Source organism: Polypterus senegalus, chromosome 10, assembly GCF_016835505.1.
Source record: "Polypterus senegalus isolate Bchr_013 chromosome 10, ASM1683550v1, whole genome shotgun sequence".
Taxonomy (NCBI): Eukaryota; Metazoa; Chordata; class Cladistia; order Polypteriformes; family Polypteridae; genus Polypterus; species Polypterus senegalus.
This window is the reverse complement of record NC_053163.1, coordinates 101392030-101416934: the sequence shown is the minus strand read 5'-3', so window position 1 is coordinate 101416934 and position 24905 is coordinate 101392030. Positions and strand designations below refer to the sequence as shown.

The window sequence follows — 24905 nt, the reverse complement described above, 5'->3', positions numbered from 1 at the left end:
TGTACACCAACAAAAATGATTTACCTGTTTTGGAGAAGCACACTACCTATCTAAAATGCATTTTGTTGCCTTACCACTCCCAAATACAATAACAGGTACACCTTTATATTGTTTTTATTATATTAGTTTTATTTTATTATCACTTTCTGCCTTCATCCATGACCCTTAGCTGTCGAGAATGCTTCACTGGGGTTTGACACCCTTTAGTAAGCAATGATAATTATTTCCTCTCAATTACATTTATACTGAAGTCTTCTCTGTCCTGATGTTTTCTTGCCTGAATTATGCCAGCTTCAGTAATCAGACTGAAAGTGCAGCTGCTAGTAAGATACATCCTCTTGAAAACTGAAATTATTTCTTTCCATCGCTCTTAATGGACTGCTCCTGTCCATCATGAAGAGTCTGAGGTCAGTAAACACTTGCTGTTTTCTCCTGTTGACATGGGCCTGTTGTCTAAAGCACATTTCTGCTTCAGTAATTGCTTGTGTATCTTTGCCTAACCTGAAGGGTATGGGTGTCTATTTTTGTAAAAGGTATTGCATTCTTTCAGAACAAGGTGACTGACATATTTTTCACAAGTGCTGCACTGGCGAGATTATTGCCACTTGAACTAATCATTACATCTTCCAATTAAATGGTTTTTGGCTTTGAATGAAAAAAAAATGGGGCAAAATGCATCTAGTGCTTGATAGGAATGGAGGGATATTAGCATAGTATGATTCCACACTTCATTGCATTTTCTTAAATGACTTTAGCTACTGTCAGAAAGGCACTGCAGTCTCCAGGTTCCTATGCTTTAGTCCCTTTTGCTTCTTCATGGGAAAATTGAGTTTGATGTGCGGTGCATATGAGTTCAAGTGACAGTAATGTTTACTCTGTTTTGGTCAATGGCAGGGGTCAGTGCTGGAGCACAAGCCTGAGTCCCAGCCTCTTCAGTCTTTTAAGCATTCTTCTGTGGCAAAGTGCCATAACTTGAAGAATCCTTTGGAATGTAATGTACTGAATAGTTCTTAAATATTAAACAAATCTAAGTATAATAAAACATTCATTGTATAGCGTTTCCTTTAATTTCTGAACAAAGAAATGTTTCAGCCTACTTAAACATCTTTATTTAAAAATTAAGAATGAATGTATGCTTTGTCTGTTGTACACTGCTTGTTCACATTCTCTGAATGATACATAATTTGTGAGCTATGTTTGTATCAAAATGAGGAAAACATGAACCAAGTAAGCAGAGCAGAGAAGATGCATATAGCACCTTAGCAATGACTCTGGGCTCATATGAAATGTGTACAGCTGTTAATTTTTCAATAATGATGGATTGAAACAAAATGATTCATTTTATTTTTTTATGCATAGGTAATTAGTTTTCTGTTATGTACCAGCAAGACTTGTGTAACCACTAGGTATCTCTTTTGTGTGTTTTAATTGAAAAATTGAAAATAACAGACATTATTGTTTGAGTTTCTGGCCAGTTTACAAGGCGGCATCTGGAAGGAAGTAACTTGAAATGTTCAAAATCTAATCAGCTGTGTGCAGTAGCATAAGGAGCAGCTTGGCCAAACAGAAAGGAGTTGGCCTGTCTGGTTCATGAGTTAGGGTAAACACAGACCGACAGACTTTTCAGGAAATATGGGAAAATAATATTGGTAAAGATTTTTTATACTCTTTCATGATGTCAAGACTTTCGCCTATGCAGTGGCTAAGACTGAAGTCATAGGCATTGTAATAGTAACACTATGGTTTAAGTCATTTTTACAATTTTCAGTAAATATATTTAAAATATAGAGCTAAGTTATTACAATTTTGCTTATATTATTAGACTTCAGCAATTGAGATAACACATCATTTTATTTCAATAAAGGGTCTGCTTATACACGTGAGCTAAGAAAACATTTAAGTATATGAAGAACAATCCTTTTTTAGACAAGAAAGATATAAAACCTAAATAATCTCTGAGCAAATGCATAACACAAAGCCTTAATAAATTAGGTATACTAATAACAAAAAGTACTCTATGTAATAAACATATCACAAAACAAGCACGCGTTATTTTCATTAAAAGTGCACTCAACAAAGAATTAAAAAGCAATACCTTTTCTCGTGATCATTGGTTCAAAGAAGCTCTGTTCCTTCTGTGCACTCTTCTTAGCTTATGTGCTGAAATTACAATTATAGACCTTCACATTTTCTTTGTGAAAAGCATGTAATAGAGTCACACATCAAAGACCTGTTCTTAAATTAAAAGCCATAGGGATAAAAGGAAACAGATGGGAATACTTCCAAATCTGGCAGTGCACCATAGTGGCAATAAAAGTGCCATCCCCATAGGAATTACTGGAACACCAGCATTTCACATGTTTTTTAAAAGTTTCATTATGAATTGGATACTTGTTTATGAAATAGCTACTTACTATTTTTTGAGTGCTTAGTATTAGTGTCTAGTTATTCCAACAACGTATATTTTCAACATTTACCTGCTTTATCTAAATTATTATTGTTCATGTAGAATGTGGAATCACCCACATTGTAGCTTGCATTGAAACACTTTAAAATTATGATGTCTCTTTAGTTTTACCAGCACTCCTCAATTTAAATATCTGTGAAAACTGACCATCTTAATTTTCTGTGTGTGATACATATAAATGAATTTCTGCTCCTGTTCTCCAGGTGTCTCTGGTGAGCTGATTGACTTTGACATTTCAAAGACACACTCTTACATCAGATGGCATCTCTGAGTTGTCTTTGCGTGGTATTAGTGCTATGGATTGTAAGAAAAGAATTTTTATGTAACAGTCCACTGGTCACCTTTAAAAAAAACATCTTTAGGGAAAGGAAAATAAGAGCATATACAGTGTGATTGTAGCAAAATATTTGATAGTGAATTTGTATAGTACCTGTTAAAAGAGTATAATTCATATTCCACATTTTGAAACATGGGATTTTGATCATTTCCATGAAGAGTTATTTTCAACTGACTTTCAAAATTTGGTCAAATTAATATTTGAATGTAGATGGCACAGTGGCATGGAGACCAGCATTCATTTCCTTGCATGGAGTTTGCATGTTTTCTGTGAAAGTCCGTGTGGCTTTACTCCAGGTAGGTTGGTTTCCTCCTAGAGTCCAAAAACACACAACTTAGGTGGATTTGCGATGCTCTATTGATTCCAATGTTTGTGTGTATGTGTGTGTGTCTCTGTGTTCACCCAGAACTGGGCTGGTGCCCTTTCCAAGTGATTCTTCCTTCCTTATGCCTGATGCTTGCTGGGAAAGGTTCCAGTTTTCCAAAGATCCTGCTCTTGATAAGCAGGTTTGGATGATGAGCGGATGGATGGAATATCTGAAGGTTCTAAAAGTACTACCATCTACTATGCTATTTGTTACTGTGAGGAGAAGCTTTGTAAAGTTTGTGTCAAGTTAACCAATACTCAGCTTGTATCTGAGGGGCCATATTTTAGTGAAGAAATAATTTTAAATTAACATCTATCATTGTTTCTTTATTTCATAATCTCTGTTTGGTTCTGTTATAATGGCATTTCATATTTAATTTTTCATCTTTCCTTAGCATTTTTCTTAGCATTTTCTCTCTCCCTATGTAAGTCTATGATTATTGAGAAATTAATTTTGATGTTTTGATATTTTGTGGTGTTTTTACAAAAATATTATGCTGCATCATCATTATTTTTGTTTTCTTATGGCTGTCCCCATTGGTTGATAAATTTCCTGGCAATGATCTGCAATCATGCTGAAACTGACAGCATAAAATGTTGCTGATGATATTCTGTCTTTATTTGACACTGCAGAAATATACAAACTCTTTAGTACTTTCATTTATTTTGGTTCTTATTTCAGGATTTTTGAAAAAAGATAGTCTTATCTGGTCGTGATCTTTGCCTTTTAAAGACAATATATCTTCTCATAATCGTTTTAACTACTCTCTGCTAGTATTTTCTTACCTAGTAGTAAGGTTCTTCACCTTCAATTTCTCCTCACAACTCATACCCTGCAGTCCTGAAATTAGTCTAGTAGGTGTTCTTGGGACTTCTAGTACTAATGTATCCTTTTTGCGATAGGCTTCTTTGTACTTTCTGTCTGTTTGAAAAAAGCAATGAGTCTACCAGTACTAACATTCATGTTTCATGAAGTTTTATTTTTCTGCCTGTGTCCTAATGTTTCAGACTTTCAATTATGTAAAAATATCTAATATTTATACACTTGCATGCATGAATGCATTCTTCAACTTGCATCTAATTCAGGGTAGTATTGTATTGGAACTGTTCCCCACACCAGTAGACATAATGGAAGAATCAACCCTTGACAAGGTTGTAGTCAATCATAAGACATACACATACTGTACATACACAAACACACTCACACTGGGACCGATTTAAAATCTCTTATTAGCTCAACAGACATGCCTTAAGAGTGTGGGAGAAAAACTGAAGCAATTAGAGGAAAATTCATTCAAACACAGCAGAAAAAATAAACTTCACTCAAACATTTGCTGGGTGTGGGATTCAAACGCAAAGTTCTAAACTTATGAAATAGTAGCACTCACAATTACACCGGTGTGCTACCATAGTTTATATATATATATATATATATATTGTGAAGAAATAACGTAACACAAAGTGAACTTTTGGGGTTTCCACCCTGGTTTAGTAGAAATTAAACAGAGTACCGTCTCCACAACACAAAGTAAATGGTCACACCGGACAATATTACAGCAAAATAGGGGTCATTTATACAGAGGGACAGGAAATTGAATCAGGGTTGTTGGGAGAAATTAGATACAGGTGGGAATACCGACGTCATCGTCTTGGGACTTGAGGTACGACAGGAACCTGGAAGTATGGCTTCTTTTTGTTTACCCCGGGCTCTCTTATGGTGGCGCGTTCTCGTTCTGGCTGATGAGATAAGAAAAGAAAGGTTAGTGTGCCGCCTCTGTCCCTCAGCATGGGTTGTCGTGATGTGGTCCGAGTCCTTAAACTGCTCCCCATGCGCTCGTGCGTGACAATATATATATAAATCAGATAATGAAGTCCTGTATTAAGTCCTGTAGCACTGATCTCTGAAGGACCAACGTTAACATCACTTAACACTAGAATTACCAGAGGCTACGAAAAAACTCGTAGATCCGTCCCACCTTAAAACGCTTTGTCCTTTAAATATGTTGATAAGCAGCAAGCAGTCTGCTATCACATCCCCCACTGGCACACAGTTTTCTCAGCTGCTTGTCAGTTGCTTGGAGTTGTATAGAGTGAGAAGTCAAGCAAAATCACACCTTTTGTAAATTCTATATTGTTATTTGGAACACATGCATTTCATGTGTGTTCCGTGTCTACAACGACCTATGTAAACACATCATTAAAAAAGAAACGTTTTTCATGTTTTAGTAATAATTGACAAAATGTAGACATGAAGTTTATAACGTGTGAAGCCTGAAGTCCAAATATCAAAGAAACCCTTTTACAAAAGGTACAAATAGAACAGAACAAGTGTGCTTTTATTCAAAAATATAACTTCAGACAAACAACCCGCTTTAGGGTGCGACATTGACACGCTTTTACTACGACTGCTTCGGTGGCTCAACAATATCAACTGTTGACTGGTAATCAAAACTTCACTGGTTCAATCCCCGACGAGTCTGTTTATTCTTAATATTTTAGAATGATGCAGAGAAGAGCTCAGCAGTATCAAAGACCTTAAAGTAGAACCTTCACTTCTCTGGACTGAGAGGAGCCAGTTCAAAAGGTATGGACATGTACAATACATGGCATCTCCCTTGATAGGTATACTGCCCAGGGTCCCTAAGATGAAGACCTAGAGCAGGCCTAGGACATGATAAAGGGATTATTTTTCTCTATTGGCCTGAGAGCATCTCTTAATTCTGTTTGTAGCATTAAAGAAAAAGCTGTGGCAGGTAGCATGATCTGTCTGCCCTGCTAAGCATGTTGTCAGTGCAACCTTCACCAGGATAAACAAAGTGAAATAACAGTTAGATTCAGAGTGAATGAAAGAAATGTGTATAACACTTGATTTCAAGCTATCATACATAGCAGATAGTGGATGTATTGTTTTTTTTATTTTAACTTCATTAGTTAAAGATGTGGCAAAGCCATTTTTGGATCAACCACAGATACCATCTTGTGTTGGATAAAATTGGCAGTCATATTACAAGTTCTAAAGCCATTAAGTTAATTGAGTTGTATAAAGTTGTGTATTTATTTTCTGAGAGTGTGTATGTGTCATATTCAAAAAAAATGAATGATATGCTTCTGTGACATATACCACAGTATTGTGGCCTAGTACAATAAATATAGAAAATCATAGAAAAATGGTAATGTAGGTGGAAAAAATTCCATATGTTTTCTCAGTCCTGACTCCTTTGGCCAGAAATGCTTTCAAATGGCATGTAGGCAATTTATTTCAATAAACTAGTAATAAATATTTAATTTTTATATATTGTTTTGAAATATTATGTAAAAATGTACAAATTTTAATAGAGCATTCCAAAATGATTGGTAGTATGGTATATACTGTTTCATAATGATTCTTTTTACTTTTTAATAAATGTTTTCATACGTTAATATCTCTAATATTAAGCAACCAGCAGCCATCTAATAATTAGGAATTTATTTGCATTTCTTTTATATAATTTACATTACATATTTTTTTCACTTTTCCTTAGGTCATATCTACATGAAAACCTTGAATATATTTTGGTGTTTGTAAATAATCTCTTTACTCCTGTATTCAAGGCAGATTTCACTAGACTGTAGGCAGTACCACTGAACAAACACACAATTTTATTTTAATATGAGAGCTTTGACATAAATAAGGAGAGAGTCATAACAGGCATAAGAATAAGTGAGAGTGAAGCAACGAGCCCCTTTTACAAATTAGGTAGGACATAGGGAAGATCAAATGACAGTCAACAGACTAGGGTTCTCTGTGCCCACCACTCTCAGTCTGCAACATCTTTCTGTGTACCAGTTCTTTTTTTAAGATCAACACCTTCTCTAATGTCACAATGGCCTCTCAGTTGTTTTATTTACTAGCATAATGGTAATCTGAAATGTCTGATGTCTCTGGTTTACAGTATGCTTTTGTTTTTGTGCATATGGATATTACATTTTATTGATAATTGACGTATAGTAAAATGGAAGAAAAATAAGCTTCCTTCCAAAAAGTCAATATCTTAACACAGAGTTGAATTTAAGGCAACAAATATAATAATAACAACAACAACAACAACAATAATAATAATAATAATAATAATAATGTGGTGGCATAACTGCTAGAGTTACTGCCTCATTAATCCAGGTGTCTGGACTTAACTGCCTTTACTGTCAGTTGGAGTCTGTAATAATAATAATAATAATAATAATAACAACAACAACAACAACAACAATAATAATAATAATAATAATAATAATAATAATAATGTGGTGGCATAGCAGCTAGAGCTACTGCCTCTCTTATCCAGGGATCTGGACTTAACTGCCTTTACCGTCAGTCGGAGTTTGTCCGTTTTTCTTATGTTTCTGTGGGCTGCCTGTGCTAGGCTTGATATCCTGGGACCCTGCAACAAACAATCTAAGCTCAGAACATAATAACAACAACACCACCACCAACAACAGCAACAACAACAACAACAACAATAATAATAATAATAATAATAATAATAATAATAATAATAATAATAATAATAATAACAACAAAGCTTTAGTTACTGAGTGCATATTAGATTAACATCTTGCAGCCGAAGGCACTTCATATAACACATAACTGATATAATAACAAGGAAATTATATAGTATGAATGTTAAAAAGTCCTCAAGTGTACATTTATCTAGTCATGTTATTCTGCATTTTCAAGCCAACTACATTAAATAAAATAATGTTCATAGCACTAGAGAATTGTGGTATATTTCTCAGCCTGAAGGATAACATTATTAAAGAAGCATCCAGTTGTGAATTCTTTGCTGTAGGCTGCTCATCTATTAGTTGACCAGCCATTATGGCAAAAACATGTCAGTATCCCAATTTAATCCAAATTAAAAAAAATAAACCACATAGAATTATTTCAGCTCAGAAATGAACCTGCAAAGTGAATAAAAAAACAAACATACTGGTGGGTGGAGAGGAAGCTTGGGAATATTCTGACTACTCTCTGTTACGTTATCTGACTTTCTTTTTGTTTTTAATAAAACCTAAAATTGAGTACAGAACATCTTAGTTTTTAGTTAATGAATTGTAAGATTCTTTAGTAGATACTATATACTGCAAATCTGAGGTTTTGCACAGCATTTTTGTTATTTGGCAGTCATCCAAAGCACCCCAAGGGTATAAAGTACCCCACTTTGATTTTGAATCCTGCCTTTTATTTTTATTTTATTCTTCTATAATGTGGGGTGACAACATGACATTCAAGGAGGATATAATAAAATGAGTTTCACAGTGAACATATTCAATAAAATCAAAAAATTAGTAAAAAAAAAGGCCATAATAACACAAACAAATGAGTACAGTGTGCTAAAAAAGATTATAAAAACCTACTAAGCACAATCAGTAACCAAATAGTGAGGATCCAAAATCACCAGTAAATAGAAATCCAAACACTACTTACAAACAATGATTTTTATACCACAACAATAAATGAATTTCTGCTGGGGCCATCTCTTCCATCTGAATATAAAGGCGGAAGATGGTTGCAGTAGCAATGATCTCAGGGTGGCACTGTCTCTTGGGGTACCATTCACAAAATAAAGGGAACATTAGAAAATATACATTACTAAATAATAGTAAACGATATTAAGTTTACAGAAGAAAAATGACTCTAAAAATGTTAATTTTTGAGCTGTAATTTCCAGACATCTCAAAGCTTAGACACTGCAGAGTAGTTACTTATGGGTACCATTAAAGTAACCCAGAAAAGCTAATATCAAATATTGGAATATTACAAACAACAATGAGACTGCATACCATCAGGAAATTTATCATCTACCGCGACTTGAACATAAACAGAACTAAAGAAATGATTCTGGATATCAGGAGAGGACAGATGAACCACTCATTTGTCTGCGCTGATGGAGCAGTGCTGGAGAGAGTGGACAGTTTCAGACTTCTCAGTCTCCACATTTTAGAGAAACTAAACTGGTTACAAAACACCGCTTCCGTCATTAAAAAAGCACAGCAGTGCTTTTACTTCCTCGGATGCTTGTGGAAGTGTGATATGGCGAAACAAATGTTGGTGAGCTTTACTGAGAGTGTACTGACAGGAGAGATCACAGTCTGTTATGGGAACACCATGGCCCAGGAAAGAGATCACTACAAAGGGTGGGGAAGTAGGCAGAGCATATCACTGGCTTTATTCCTCCAACTATAGAGTCCATATATATATATACTGTATAAAAAACTGCAGAAATATAACTGATGCATTTTTGCCTAACTCTACCCACCCTGGGCATGGTCTGTTTTCCAAAGGTCAAAGTCATAGATATACTTGAATCAAACTGAGCACCTCATGGTTCAAGAACAGTTTTTACCTCTTGGCAGTCCGTCTTGTCAATAATGCGTGCCATGGTTAGAATAAATAAACTGCATGATAACATACATTCAACATAAAGTAACATGATACCTATTCATTAATGTGAGTGTTCTGTTCTGTATTTGTACTGTCTTGCACTACATCTGTTATATTATGTATGGGTAGTATGTTATAATGTACTGTGGAAAGTCCAATAAAGAAGAAAAAATACTGCACAAAAACAGATAAAGGTTTGGGACCGTCCCCATATATTGTTGTACAGACTATAAATAAAGAAACTGATTCAAAATCTTTTCGGGAACAATGAACATTTTACTGATGTAATGATGGCGGTTTTATAGACAGAGGGATTATGGGACAGGAAATGGTTGGCAGGATGAGACAGAAACCGGAAGTGATGTCATCATGTCTGACCGGAAGTGGCGTTGTCGTGGCCATTTTGAATCCGGAAGTGGAGGCAATTACTTTTCCTCTGATTTTCTGTTAATGAAAAGAGATTTAGGTAAGTATCATGTGACAACCCTCTATCTCGCGATATTTCACTCACCTTTAGGCTCTTTGACTGCCTCCTAATCACACGTGTGTGACAGTACCTAAATAGATATATTGAGTAAGATTTCCTATGTACATTGGTACAAAATGCAAATAAAGAATCTCTCTCTCAATAATTCCTTTACATACAAGCTAACTTTCAAAATAAACATATAGGAACAGTTTCTTATTTTAATAATTAGTAATGCAAGTATATTTCTGTAACTTCGGAAGAGTTTCTTTTACCAGGAACAAAAGTACAGTACAGTACATGGATTGACGTTCAAAATAATATTACTGATTTCCATATACTGACCACTTGCACCTATCAAACAAATAAACAAGCTTTACTTAATGCTGTGCTGTTCTAGTGAACCCCAATCTTAAGGCGTCATATAATTACAAGCATGTGATTGTTTATGCAAATCTTTCATAAGTAGCACAGGGTAGCACAGCAACAGAAGCATCAATCGTTAGAATTACAATCTAATAACCAAAAAGCTAGGTCATACTGTCTGCCTATGTAGAAAGAAAGAGAGAATCAGAGCTAGTGCAGGCATACACAAATTCTCATTCACAATTTCGCAGTTTTTTAGAACCCAGTGCTTGGCTTAACTGCACTTGCTTTCTGTTATATTTAGATTCATTTTCAAGACAGTGCTATTCACTTCCAATGCTCACAATTCTAACACTGTTGAATGTTTCACATATTCCTAGTTTACATTTACATTTCTTTGCTTGGCAGATGCTTTTATCCAAAACGACTTACAAAAGATGTAATTGATAAATAATTGAGAATTAGATATTATAATGCAGGTCTTCTTATTATTAAGAAACATTATTCAGTAAATCAAGCAGTCATTCAATCATTCATTATTTTATATACCCCATAAACAACATTCACCATCACAAGGAAGTTTACCCTCAATATGCAATATAAGCAGTACAATTATATAGTTAAACAAATAAATGCAGCACTTACAAGTATCATGAGGACCATTGAAGTGAACCCGACAAATTTCTTCAGCAAATATGTTCAAAAACAGCTTTAAAAATCAAACACAGTTGCAGTAAATATAAATATGTACATTACTAAAGTGAGTCAAAAATGTGGTATGGTATGAATAGATACATTGTAGCTGTCTAATTTAGGAAAGCTGTTGAAACATATGAATGAAGCGAGAGCAGTTAAATAGCCAGAGTTGAATCTTCAGTCTTGATGTATATATCAATAGAAATACATAATGAAAATCCTCCGGGACACCACCAAGAAGAGGATGTATGGAGGCAGGCTCACAACTAAATTTGAATTTGTGTGGCTGAAAAGGTAAGATATCATCCAGGTGTAGCTGGTTCTTGTCAGTCCAACATAAATGTTTTAGATGCTTCAGGTTGTATCAGACTGCTGCCTCATTCACAATTGGTTTGTTTTACATTTGATAATCTCTGGGTAGACTTCTGCCCAATGCCCAGGCCCAAAACGGATAGATGGTTACATAAGGAAGATTCTATGGTCAACACTGTCAAAATCAGAAGTGAGATGAAGGTGTAGTAGCACAGAGGGACAACCATCATTGGTGTTAAGAAAGAGATCATTCATGAGTGTGGACAGTAACAGTTTTAGTGCTGTGGATGAGACCACAAGCAGTACTGTAAAGATATTGTTAGATACAGTAAGCTCTGTCATTCAAACTTAAAGTTAAAATTGAATGAAATGTGGAGAGAACAGAAAGTTGTAGGTATGGTTTCTTCTGCAAAAGTACAATTCATTTAAACTTCAGCAGGAACTGAACTGAAGCGAAGAGACAGTTAGGAAACTTTAGATGAGAACTCCAACAGTTCTGACTGAGCCTGTCTGTGAAGAGCCTTATGTCTTAAAGTTAAAACTCCAGCAGAAGACACAACTTATTTCTATTGCATTTTAAAAACTGTCATTCTTGTACTTGTCCTGTGGCAATTCAAGTTGACCATTTTCCCAAATCTCTTTAATGATCGTCTTGCTGCTTTTACTGTACTGTAATATATATATATATATATATATATATATATATATATATATATATATATATATATATATATATATATATATATATAACTGGTTGATTAAAGTGTCTTTGTGATGTTATTAGTTCTGTGTAAAATGAAGATTGACTGATTTGTGTTGCTTTCCTCTATTATATTCTGTCTGTACAACACCCCACATATCCACTATGAGCCGTTTTGAATTTTTTATTTGCTGTCTGCCTTTAGCTTTGTTGAAGTACACCAGGGTGAAAGCTTTGACAGTAGAAAAATCATAAAAAGAAAACTGAAGTAAATCCTCATTTTCCTTTAAGGCGATTATGACTAGCCAGTCGATCTCAGTTTGAAAAGAAGGAAAAGAACTAAAAAGAAGGAAAAGACTCATCACACACATGACAGACTGGACTAGCATGACAAGATTTAAATATCCCAGTGATTTGTACTTCAGTAGCAGACCCCAATGGCTTTGGGTCCTTAAAAAAGGTTCCTTTCAGGATAGGTAAGCCAACATTTCCTTTTGTAAAGAGTGTTAATTTACCATGGAAATCTAACATCGTCTGAGGCTGGCATATTGTTGGGCAAACTTTGGATAATGCAACTCAGCTGTAAATAGTTTGATCTGATTTAATAGATGATCTATCCTTATAGATATAATCCATATCAAGCTGAGATGTTAATGAAAATGAAACAAATAAAGGTTGACCCCTTCAGGACTGATAACACAGTAATAGATTTTGAAAGTATCATTTCCACACCTGGCTTTGAACTGTGCAGTTCAGCTTTCCTTTCTTTTTCTACAGATACATTTCTGTAGTGGAAGTCTTTGATATTTTTATGACAGCATGAAACTGTACAATTCATTGTGCCCAGTGGGTTCATCCGCCTAGTAGTTTTTAAAATAACACTGTTTTCTGAATGTAATGCAAATGACTGAAGTCTTCTTTATCATCTGTTAAGCAGGATCAGAATATTTGCATCTTCTAATTAAGACTCCTGAAATTTTGTACTTGCAGTAAATTAAATTATTTTTTAAAGACTTTGTTCATCTATCAATTAGTTGTCACAACAACATAAACAAAGGCTAATTTTGGCATAGCCTTATGTAGCGGGGGGATCAGATTGTTGCTTCAAGCTAGGATATATTGGGAATATACTGTACATTACATTTTGTTTAAACTGCAGGACTAAAAACACATTTTTGAGTTTTCTTATTCGATTAATTTTTTTCTACCACTGTTCATCCGTATAATTTCATCCATTCTGCACATCTAGATGTGTAATGTCCTGAATTAACACATGCAAATTTACCAAAACCTACAAAATGTACAATGTACAGATCTACACAGTATGACAACAAATGCGATAATGTTGCACTTATGACATATCATTCTTTGGCACTATAGTCTACACTACAGGTAAAAAAATTTTAGAACACCTTAGTTTATCCAGTTTTCCTTCATATTTAATCAGTTGAAATGCAATGAATTACCTACAATGGTGAAAAGGTAAGCAGTAAACTGCCAGAGGTTTAAATTTAAAGTTTAGGTTAGCAGAAACTAAAAGAATGGGACTTCTTCACGGAACAACTAATAGTTTACAACCTACAGATGTTCTGCTGCAATTAAAGTAAATTAAGCCTTGCAAGTTGAAGCAAACAATTTGCACAGGAGTCCCAACTTCTTTTAATTACTTAAAAACATGTTACTACACTATCTGAAGTAGTACTCAGACAATATAATACTGTAGAAAGTTGTAAATTCTAGTGATAATGGCAAACAAAACAGCAATTAACAAAAGAAATTAGACAGAGCATTAATTACCCTTAGAAGTGCAGGCCTTTCATTTCGAGAAATTGCAAAAAATTGTAAAAAAATTAAAGTGTCAGTGATTATGGTGTCCTACACAATCTAAAGGCAATTGGAAACTGGAAGAAACTCTGGAAGAAATCCAGCAGACCCAAAGTCACAACCCAATCAGAAGACGAGTTTCTGAGGGTCACCAGCTTGTGTTATAGGCCCCTCATAGCTCAATAGCTTCATGCAGTGGTTAAAAAAAGCAACTCTAAGTTTCTACTGTGGAGAGGAGACTTTGTGCTGCAGGTTTGATGGGGTGAGTGGCAGTAAGAAAGCCATTCCTTAAAGGACAAAAGGAGGCATTGAAATACCTACCAGCTATGGAATACTGCAGACCGGAAGAAAGTCTTATGGACTGATGTATGAAAATTTGAAATCTTTGGTTCATCATGCGGAGTGTTTATACACCATCAAGTTGGTAAAAGGATGGTACCTCAGTGTGTGACACCAACTGTTAAGCATGGAAGAGGAACTGGGATGGTCTGGGGTTCTTTGGCTAGAGGCAGAGTTTGTGATTTGCAAGGAGCGACTGGCATTCTGAATCAAAATGGTTACCACAGTTTGGCTGTTATAGCAGCAACATTGTGTGCACTGAGTGATTCCTTGACTTATTTTTTTTTATTTGCCATTATTTATTTGTTATATGCCTTGAGTTCTAGTTAGAATCCAGGCCTGGTCTGGGATTGAAGATATTTTCAGGGAGTCTGAGAAAAGTGAGAAATAGCCCATTTAAAAATACACTGGTAGTGATCGTTTACATAGACATATTGGTATTAAGCGTCACCAGAAGAGGATGATAAAATAGTTGAAGGAAAGTGTAGAATTCTAGAAATATAAATGAAGTTCACCAATATGGCAGATTAGATTAAGTCATATATGATTAGACTAAACTTTGTTAATCTCAAGAGGATATGCAGATGCATACAGCACCAAAAACATAAAAACAAAGATATACAGTAGACTCACATGACAAATAATACAATCAATTAATCAAAATTATGCAGCAATGACACAGTGGCTTCCTGACATGGTGTGTGTAGCACCCTTCTTTCTACCCTTTATGCTAGTCAGGTGATCTAGAGGGGTTCCTGATCTTTTAATGAGGAACTGGTGTCTGGAGTTGCATAAATAACTAGGATTTTTAGAGAGAATTGTAGGAGAATAGCCCCAGGGGTACCACAGCAACAGTCTACCCTACAAATTATTCTCAGGGCAGGATCAGAAGTGATTCCTGGTAACTTAAAAGTGCATTTCTGACCATAAGTCCTTTGAACTCAGAGTTAGAAGAAAGATGGATAATGTTCAGCTGGCAACAGTTATAAGCTTGTGAGTTATAAGGTAAAGGAAAATAAGCAAAGAGGTATTTTGAATCTTTTTAGTTAGTAAAATACTATATACATCCTGCCAGGAATATGGAGGCTAATTAGACCCAATGAGGATATAGACTTTAATTTCTCTCTGTTACTTTGATACTTTATTTTACATCATATATGTGCCCCTGAGTTGTTGTTTGGGTAACACTTTAGTTTAGGTACCACAAAAATGTATCTATTAACTTATTTACGATTATGTAATAAGACGTTAGCTTACACTTCTTTGGGTATTCATAACACTTGCAAAGCATTAGTAAAGTGTTTATTCATCTTTGCAATGTGACCTACCTTCAAAATGTCACTTTAGAGAGATCTGACGTGGCTTCCTCTTCATTTTAAATATTTAGAATAAGACCTGTAACCAATTTAAATTACAAGTAATTTTACCATCATGTCAATATCCCACACTGCACAGAGATGAATAACCCTTCTGCTTTTATAAGTGTTACAAAGGCTCAAAGAAATGTTTGATAAGGTCTCTGTCCAGCCAAACTGAGCAATCAGGTGGGGATGGACTTGGTAAGAGAGGAGACCTGGAACCCAATGGTCACTCTGGTTGTGCATTAGAGAACCTGTGTAGAAAAAATTAGATATGTCCTGAAGGACAACCATTGCTGCAACACTCCTCTGATTGGCCAGGTGACACATGAAAATCCACTTGGAGTTTGTAAAAAAGGCACTTAAATGACTCTTAGACTATGGGAAAGATTATTCTCTGAAACAAGATTGAATTGTTTGGCCTCAGTTGTAAGTGTCATGTCTGGAGGAAACCAAGCACCACTCATTACCAACACAATAACATTCCAACCATGAAGCATAGTGGCAGTGGCATCCTGCTGTGGAGCTGTATTTCAGTGGTAGGGAATGGGAGACTAGTCAAGAGTTGAGGGATGCTGAACTGAACAAAGTACAGATTTATCCTGAAAGCCTGCTGCAGTGCTGTCTGTACTTCAGGCTAGGCAAAAGGTTCACCTTCCAACAGCACAATTATGCGAAGCACACAAAGCAAATACAACACGGGAGTGGCTTTGGGTCAACCGTGTGAATGATCTTGAGTCGCCCAACCAGAGTCTAGAACCTCTTTGGAGAGACATGTAAATAGCTGTCCACTGATGGTCTCCATCCTGCCTAACAGAGCTTGAGTTGTTCTGCAGAGAAAAGTGATATAAAATCCTCAAATCCAGGTGTGTAAAGCTTGCCCTTTTATACCCAAGAAGACTCCAGGCTATAATCGCTGCCAAAGGTGCTTCATCTAGGTGTGATTACTTGTGTCAATGTGGTATATTCATTTATTTAATTTTAACTAAATTTGCAAAAAAAAAAAAAAACTTCTTTTCAGTCTTGCAGAACACACTCATGCACGCATCTTTCTGGTCCACATTAGAATCACCAAGCAACCTGAAGGCATGTCTTTAGATTGTAAGAGAAAGCTGGTGTTTCATGGAAGACCCAACTGGAAAAATATCTAAAGTCTATACAAAATGAAGCATCTTTAGTCCCTTTATCGCTATTCACTACCTACTTTTACCTGAAGACAAAAAATTTTTTATGTGCATTATTTATGCTACAGTTAAAACAAGTCGATATATTTATTTCAGTGACACACTAGTTTATATTTATTTTGTGATATGTGTGATTTAAATAGTAACATTACCTTCCTTGTACCTTGTTGCTATAATAATAAGCCCTGTCAGCCCTCATTGCCACAGCTCTAGTACTGATTGAAGTTGTATTGAGTTGAAGCTTTTTTAGATTATTGCACAGGAATAATTTTCATGAGTGTACAAAAAGCAAATGGTTTTAACTTGGCTCTCAGAGTCAAGCAAAGCCGTTATCTCAGCAAGGCTGACTTACTCTAAAGCAATTTTATCGCCAGCGAAGAATGATTGTCCTCCCAGAATGCAATTACTGAAGAATGTACTATATTACCAGGTAATACTAATTGGAAATATTCAATGATGAGTTTCAATCTATTTGATTAAACTTTGAAGCAGTGATCTATGTGGTGTAATTGTGCTTGAGATTAATCTAATTCTATAAAAATGTTTTAAATGCATTTTTAATGATCTCTATATTTTTTAATGATAAACTGCTATCATTATAATTGATTTCTGTGTTCTTTTTAGCATTTAATAAAACCTGCAATGCCACCATTCTTGTACTCCACCATCTCTTTTTTCTGTTGCTTGTTTTTGTTGTTTTGCTGGATGAGCATAAGCCCAATGCCTTGCAGTTGATGTTATCTCCAAGGGTGAAACCATTCAATGCTTTGCAAGTTGTCACTGCTCGAAGAAAACAAAGCTTGAATGTGTTTATTGGCAGGGCTCTGGAATAGTCAAATGCATTACACATTGCATTGAAAGAGATCATACAGCATCAAACATGGCAATGAGATAATCTTTCTGATGTCGCCTTTTGTATATGGCAGGCATTAACAAGAATTGGCACCACACCTGAGAGTACAGTGAATAAACTGCTGAATTAAGCAATACAAATACATTAGTCATATAATTTAGTTGGGCATTATTTTTCAATCTTAAAGAACAGTTCTCTTTTTACAGCAGAGCAGGTGTTAACAATAATACCTCTCTTCCACCTATCTAGAACTAGATGTTGTAAAGAAGAGACAAGACAACATCAAAGAGTTGGGGCACAACACTGGTAACCCCATAAAATTTAGAAATACAAAATATGCATAACAAATTGCGGATGCATCTTTTCAGATGAGATCTCACTGTAGAACAAATTTCAAAATGGCCGAACCTCTGGTCATATGGACTCTAGGCAGGAAGAGGCTAGCCCAGGAGGGCAGATAATGGAAGTGACATCAGTGTTGGAATGACCATCAATCATCCATTCTGCAGAGGGAGGAAGAGAGATGGCATTAAAATACAGCGCTCACCTCTGGTTTTGCAGGTAATTGCCATCACTAGAGTCTTTAAGCTGCCTTCCATCCACCCTGTACATGACAATGAACTCTAGTGAGAAGTAAGCAACTCTGGCACTGCAGACCAGAGTAATGTAAGGAGGGCACCTTGCTCACTTTTGCCAAAACCGGTTGCTCCTTTGTGCCAGTTTTCAAAGATTTACTGATTGTTTTCTGCACTTCCTCCTCTGTCTCAGGTAATTCCCAGAGATTTCCTGTTTTCTTATTAGCATAGCTGGTCAATCCATTAGGTGACATATCCTGATGCCTAGGGTGCCATCACCCGAGGGGCGCTATTTCTGCAAGTTAAGCAGGAATACTGCTGCCACTTTCTGCTGTGAACACAAAGGGATGCCGTTTTGGTAAATGAAGGGACACATACACCTGACACAGAGGGGGGGCCCTCCCTCACTATATCCACACAGTTTAATAATACCAAATGCGTACTATGGACACTGAGGGGCGCAGTGTATATAACTGAAGCAGCAAGCACTCCAGACCTTTCTGGTCTGTTCACGCTATGGACAGCAAGGGTCACCATTCTGGTAACTCAAGAGGTGTGCACTCCAGACACCAAGGGTGCTCCATGTGGGCTTTAACCATCACTGCCCTTTTTTGTAAGCAAGGATCTGACAACACTTACAGGCCAGCTTGCCAAAATGACTATCTGTACGACTCCCTAGTGCAGTTCTTTTCACACAAGAAAGGTATTTTATCTAACTTGAAGAGTAAAAAGACACAAATGAAAACCAGTAAGGCATCCAGAAAATTGGTGCATTTTGAGTTCAGTAGTGCAACATCTAGCCTCCAGAAAGTTAGAAATTATCATGGTCATCATTAAGTAAATTGAATTTAATTAAGTATATTGAATCTAAATAATATGATAATATTGCAATAAGTGATGAAACAAGAAAGACTGATAACTACCTTGACAAAGTTGCCCCCAGATCACTCTAATTTCATGATGGAAGATCAGTGAGACACTGATCACCCTCTTTCTCCTGTAATACCTATGACACACCATCCATCGAGTGTTGGCCCAGCAAGAAAACTTCAAAATGATTTCTGTTTTTAATGGCATTGGCAGATGTTTAAATATAAAAAACAAAAGGACAAAACAAATGTATAGTTAGCATTTGAACAACAAGGTCAGGAATATGAGAATCAAACCAAATACATTTATTTAAATTGATGGTGAGCCAAAATGCAAGTTCTTCATTAGCACATCATATTCTGGTCAGCGTTTTAAGAACTTGGTTAGGCCTTACTGTGTGGCTTATTTTTTTGTTCAACATATGTTTGATATTTTTTTTTTTTATTATTTTTTATTTATATGTCCGTATTTTGAAGAGTTTTTTTTTTTTTTATTTTCTTTGGTCTCTTCATTTTTGTTAATTCCAACTAATGACAAATGACCTCCTTTTGCTTTCCCCTCAGATAACCCTTCATTAACCAGTCCAACTAAAAAATATCACACAAACAACTTAAAGGCTGATATTTTATGAAAAATGTGTAAGTAAGAACACAATATTAATGTATCATGACCTAACTACTGGGATTGTATTGTACCCTTGGGTCCCTGGTAATTCCTATCCTTAACTTTGAATCCCTGGAGCACCTTCAAAAATGAGCCTGAAGACAATCTAAAGCACCATTGGTGTGACTGATGGGTGAATACATTTACAGTAGTCAGTTTGTCTGTTTTTGTAATATTTGCTATAACATCTTGAAAGGTAACTTTGATAAAACCTCACCATCTTTTACAACAGAAAGTAGTAGTAGTTTTTGACATTGTTTTGGCTTTTCATCATTCATAACATGCTACTGAAAAATTTGTTGTTTGTAGTTTGAAAACGGACAGCGCTCACTCTTCTAACCTGCGGTATTTCACTGCTCATGATACTTCTTCTTGACATTTCTGAAATGTGTAGATTTTCCTGTGAAGAGTATGAAGCCTGCAACCCTGACAATAACCTTTATATTGATTTATCCTAAGTGCAATGTCACACTTCAGTTGATGACAGCCTTATTACAATAAAAATGTGTGCTTCTCTGGTAGTCCAGCCACAGGCAGATTTAGTAGGCACAGCCTTTAGTCTACTTATTATATCTGGGATTTCTGAACTGTTGCACTTATTATTGGTAGTATACTTTTGCTATAGTAATAGAAATTCACTTACTTAATTCAACTATTAACTGACCATGCTTAATCCAATTATAGTGTCCGGTGAAAGGGATTCTATACTTGAAGTTTCGGGTGCAATGAAAGAAACCAAACTGGATGGATCACCAGTCCATCACAGTACATACTCACACATATCGACACTGGGCTAGCACAGAATTGGCATTCAAAGTAACTGACACAGCTTTGGAAAGGAGGTAATTATGGAGGTACCTCAAGATAACACAATACTCCACACAGGAAAATTCAACACAGGCACAGACTGGGACTGGGAGGAAGCCATGTTACCCACTTCACCACTGTGTCTCTAATATTTACTTGAAAATAAATTTGCAAATTGTTGCAACCTACTCTTTTTACTGAAAATATGTGAAAAATATCTGCACACATTTAGTACTGTACATAGAATATCATTAACTGCAATTTGTTATTTTTAAATACTGATCTCATCAACTTAACATGTTATTTTTTAATAGAAGTTAGATAAGGAAAAGGGCAATGGGTAGCAAAGTCTAATTAATAAGACTAAAATATAATTTCTGTGGTACCCTCATTTAAGAATCTAGAGGAAATCCTAAGAGACAATCAGTAAGCTCTGCCATTTGAGACTTGCTATATGAACAGGAAGCTCTGAGTTTAGCTAGAGCTTTTTGTCCTTTTTCTTTTTACAACATTACGTAATCTGTTTTATTACCTTTTTTACTTTTTTTTTATTTTGGCCACTTTTCTTTTAAAATGCACTTTCTTTCTAATCATAACTATTCTGTTTTTTGCAGGTCAGTCTGTCGAGTGACTCCAGCTGTGTGGAAGAAATTCTGAGGGTGAGTTTGTCTTTTCTTAACTCATTCTCTTTTGTTTCACAGAATAAGTGGCACTTAGAGACCTTTCCAAGATTCCCTGCCTGCTTTCAAAGCTGATTTACACTTGAGCCGTGTAGGAAGCCATTGCCTTGTGGGGAGCATTTGGTTACCCGACAGAAGCACAAATCCTTGCAGCTAACAGCCAGGGGGTTCTTTTGTGCTGTTGTGAAAAATAACTATGATTCAACTACAGAATATTGGCAACCTAGCATAGTAGAAATAGAACTAATTTTTGTTATCAAGGTCTAATTTAATTTGAATTTTGGAGACATAACAATATCATCTTTATACCATGCTTCTTATAATCAATAGTTTTTATAATTCCAAGATTGTTGAATGATATTAAATTTGTTGAACCTGTTCACTCTTGGAGAACTCCAAGTGCCTCCAAGCATTTATTTAGTAGAGCTGAAAATACTAAAGTAAAGTTATGAAACCATGAGAGTGTTGGCTGTCCCAGTTGCCCAGATTTTTGTGTAGTTGCTGAATAAATTCAAATAGATTTACATTATCCTTTCATTCTCACCCACTGAGCAGTCTACTCCTCAAATCTAAATTTAAAGGCAGAATTTTTTTTTCATTAAAATATATATTATTTGAGCATTGATTAGCTAACAAAGCAAGTAAAACTGAAAACCCAGGTATTAGTGAAAACCGTTTAATTATTTTGTCAAAATCCATACACCAGCCTATTAAAAATCCACATTGTAACAGATTAGTATTTTTAGTTACATTTCAGTGTATGTTTATTCATGTATCAAAATAAACCGTGAGGAGGAGACAACAAAAAAACTGTTAGCATTGCTTAATTCAGTTTGGCGTGGGGTCTATTAAGAGATGCTATGTAAATTTACATGAGCCAGTTCTAGTAATCTGAATTGTACCACAGCAGTTTGAGCCATATTGTGCTTGTGGGAAGTCTGTGAAAGGAAAAGTAATTATTCCCAGTGGAGTAAGAGGTTTTTGAAAGAAGGCTGATTTACATCACGCAAAAAAAAAAAAGAAAAAAAAAGTGAAACCCCCACATACAGTCTTTTTAAGGAAGGTAAAATTCAATACTAGGATGAGATCAGTACCAGAAGCCAAGGTTTGTCATCTCTGTTCAATAAATCTACTAGCTGTTCAACTCATCGTATTCACTTCCTATGTAGACATAATGTTTTTCTAAGCCAGTGACACAGGAAAATAGACGCTCAAGGTTAAGATGGTGGGTGATTGCTTCTGTAGGGTATAATATTCTGCCCCAGGTTTTCTCAGCCCCTCCACCTGCATGTGGCAGTGAGTACAAGAAAATTAGTACCATTTTTCAGCCTTTGAATCCCAGATTAGACTTCTTCCTTTTTCAAAGGAATTACAAATTCCTTAACACCATTTACTATTCTCCGTATATTTAGGTATATTGTACTGTGTAGTTCTTTGCAGAATCACCTTTTGCACTCTCACATAAGTAAATGCTTTATATATTGAATAAATACCATACTATACAAAAGTATTACATGCTTGAGAGAAAATGCTATAAAGTGGGAATGCTTTCAAAAATAATTTCAACGATAGCTTTTATTAATCAATATACATACTAGAAAGTACAGGAAATAGAAAATCTTAAATGATTCTGATATTTGGTAAGACTTTGAAAACAGGAGCAATTCTATTTTTGCATGCATTTTCTGAAGGGCAACTGTTCCAGGCCTCCTGGAGAACTTGTCACAGATCTAGTGCAGTCTTTGGTTGGTTCTGTCTCTACAAGTAGTCCAAGACGGACTTGATAATGTTGAGATCAAGGATTTATGGAGGCCATATCATCTATTGTTGGATTTCCTGTTCCTCTTTGTGCTGTAGATAGTTTTTCATGATTTACTCCTTGTGTTTTGGGTCATTGTTGTGGTGCAGAACGAAGCTTGAACCGATCAGATACGTCTTTCATGATACTGCATGATGGACAAGAATCTGCCTGATTTTCTCAGCAGTGAAGTGGCCATCAGTTTTGATCAAATCATCAACTCTGTGGAAATGTAGTCACAAACCTACAGTACAAGGAACCCCCACCATGCTTCACTTTAGCATGTAGTCTTTAATCCACATACCATTCTCTGTCAATGACCAAATAGACTTCTGTTAGAGCGAAAAATGGACAATTTTGACTTTTCAGTCCTGATCACCTGACATTTTTTTCTACCACAGTTCTTGTGTTTTCACGTGTAAGTGAGTCATTTAGCTTTATTTCTGCCTTGGACAAATGACTTGTTGATCTCCTCCATGAAGACCATTTCTGATAATACGTTTCTGGACTGGATTTACCAGAGTTCCAGTGGGTTATGCCAGTTCTAAGTTGACAGCCTTACTGGACATCGTCCAATTACAAAAATGCCCTAAGATTTCTGCTTCAGAGAGAAACCTTGATAATGCAGGATTACAATCTTGTGCCTGTTCACTATGTTTTTTTGCCGCGGTGTAAAATTTACAGGTTAACCACCACATCTTCCAAAATCTTAGCTTTTTAGTGTGGTACTCTGTTGCCCAGTTTTATCCCCTCTACACATGTGTGTCTGTTTCATTTAGTCACTTTAGTTCAACCTACACATGATGTCATTCATCATTAGCACCTCTTTGTTACATTTGCTTAATCAAGCATTGGGCCTTATGCCTACAAAGATCTCATATTTATAACTGGAAAAAGATTGATTTAATTTGTTAGTTTCTTTCTTTAAGGGCATTGAAATATCTTACTGTATTGCTTTACTTTTTACAAAAGGAATGTTTGCATCTCTAAAATACCCTCTTTTCTATTGAACAATTAATTCAGAATACATAAAATAATTAATCTAAAATGCCTAATAATTTTGAATAGTATGTACACATAATAATAATAATTCTTTGCATTTATATAGCGCTTTTCTCACAACTCAAAGCACTAAGCAATTGCAGGTTAAGGGCCTTGCTCAAGGGCCCAACAGGGCAGAGTCCCTATTGGCATTTACAGGATTCGAACCGGCAACCTTCCGATTGCCAGTGCAGATCCCTTGCCTCAGAGCCACCACTGCACCTATTTATATTATATTTATATGGCACCTTTCCCTTGCTCAGGGTGTTTAATAAACAATTTAATTGGAATATAGCAGCCTATCACTTACAACACATGCAATACTGATGTTTTTATCATTTTCCCTGCTTCATAATTACTTACCAGAACCACAAATCATACAAAACACTGCTCATCATAGACATGATCAAAGCACTTTGTTGAGGTTAAAGGGACATTAGTTCTAAAGACACCGACCTCTGTGTCAAAAACCACGAGTGAGTGTTGCTGTAATATTGCCATTAACAGGAAAGTGTCCTAGAGAAATTGAAAAAGATAAATTTAAAATCATGTTGTAAATATTTTTCAAATAAAGCAAAGTAAAACTTACATTCTAATGAGTTAGGGAAACAGTGCTTGAAAGCTTTGTGCAGTTCTGGTCAAGACAGCATAAAAATAATAGAGCACAACTAGACCCAGTGCAAAGAAATACAGACAAGTGCATCCTAGACTAAACACCATGTCCTGCTCTGACAAGCTAAACTACATGAAATTCTATCATTTTTAAAACAGTCACCATCATTTCT

The 24905-nt window shown here is 35.6% G+C and overlaps 1 protein-coding gene across 1 annotated transcript in view; it reads left to right on the top strand.

Moving 5' to 3' along the window:
- The window catches only part of LOC120538213 (AF4/FMR2 family member 2-like), a 475516-nt gene that overhangs the window by 323005 nt on the left and 127606 nt on the right, over window positions 1–24905 (top strand). Inside the window, exon 4 of the mRNA XM_039767668.1 lies at window positions 21216–21260. Coding sequence (XP_039623602.1) covers window positions 21216–21260 — 45 coding nt within the window. The remainder of the gene's footprint in view (window positions 1–21215; window positions 21261–24905) is intronic.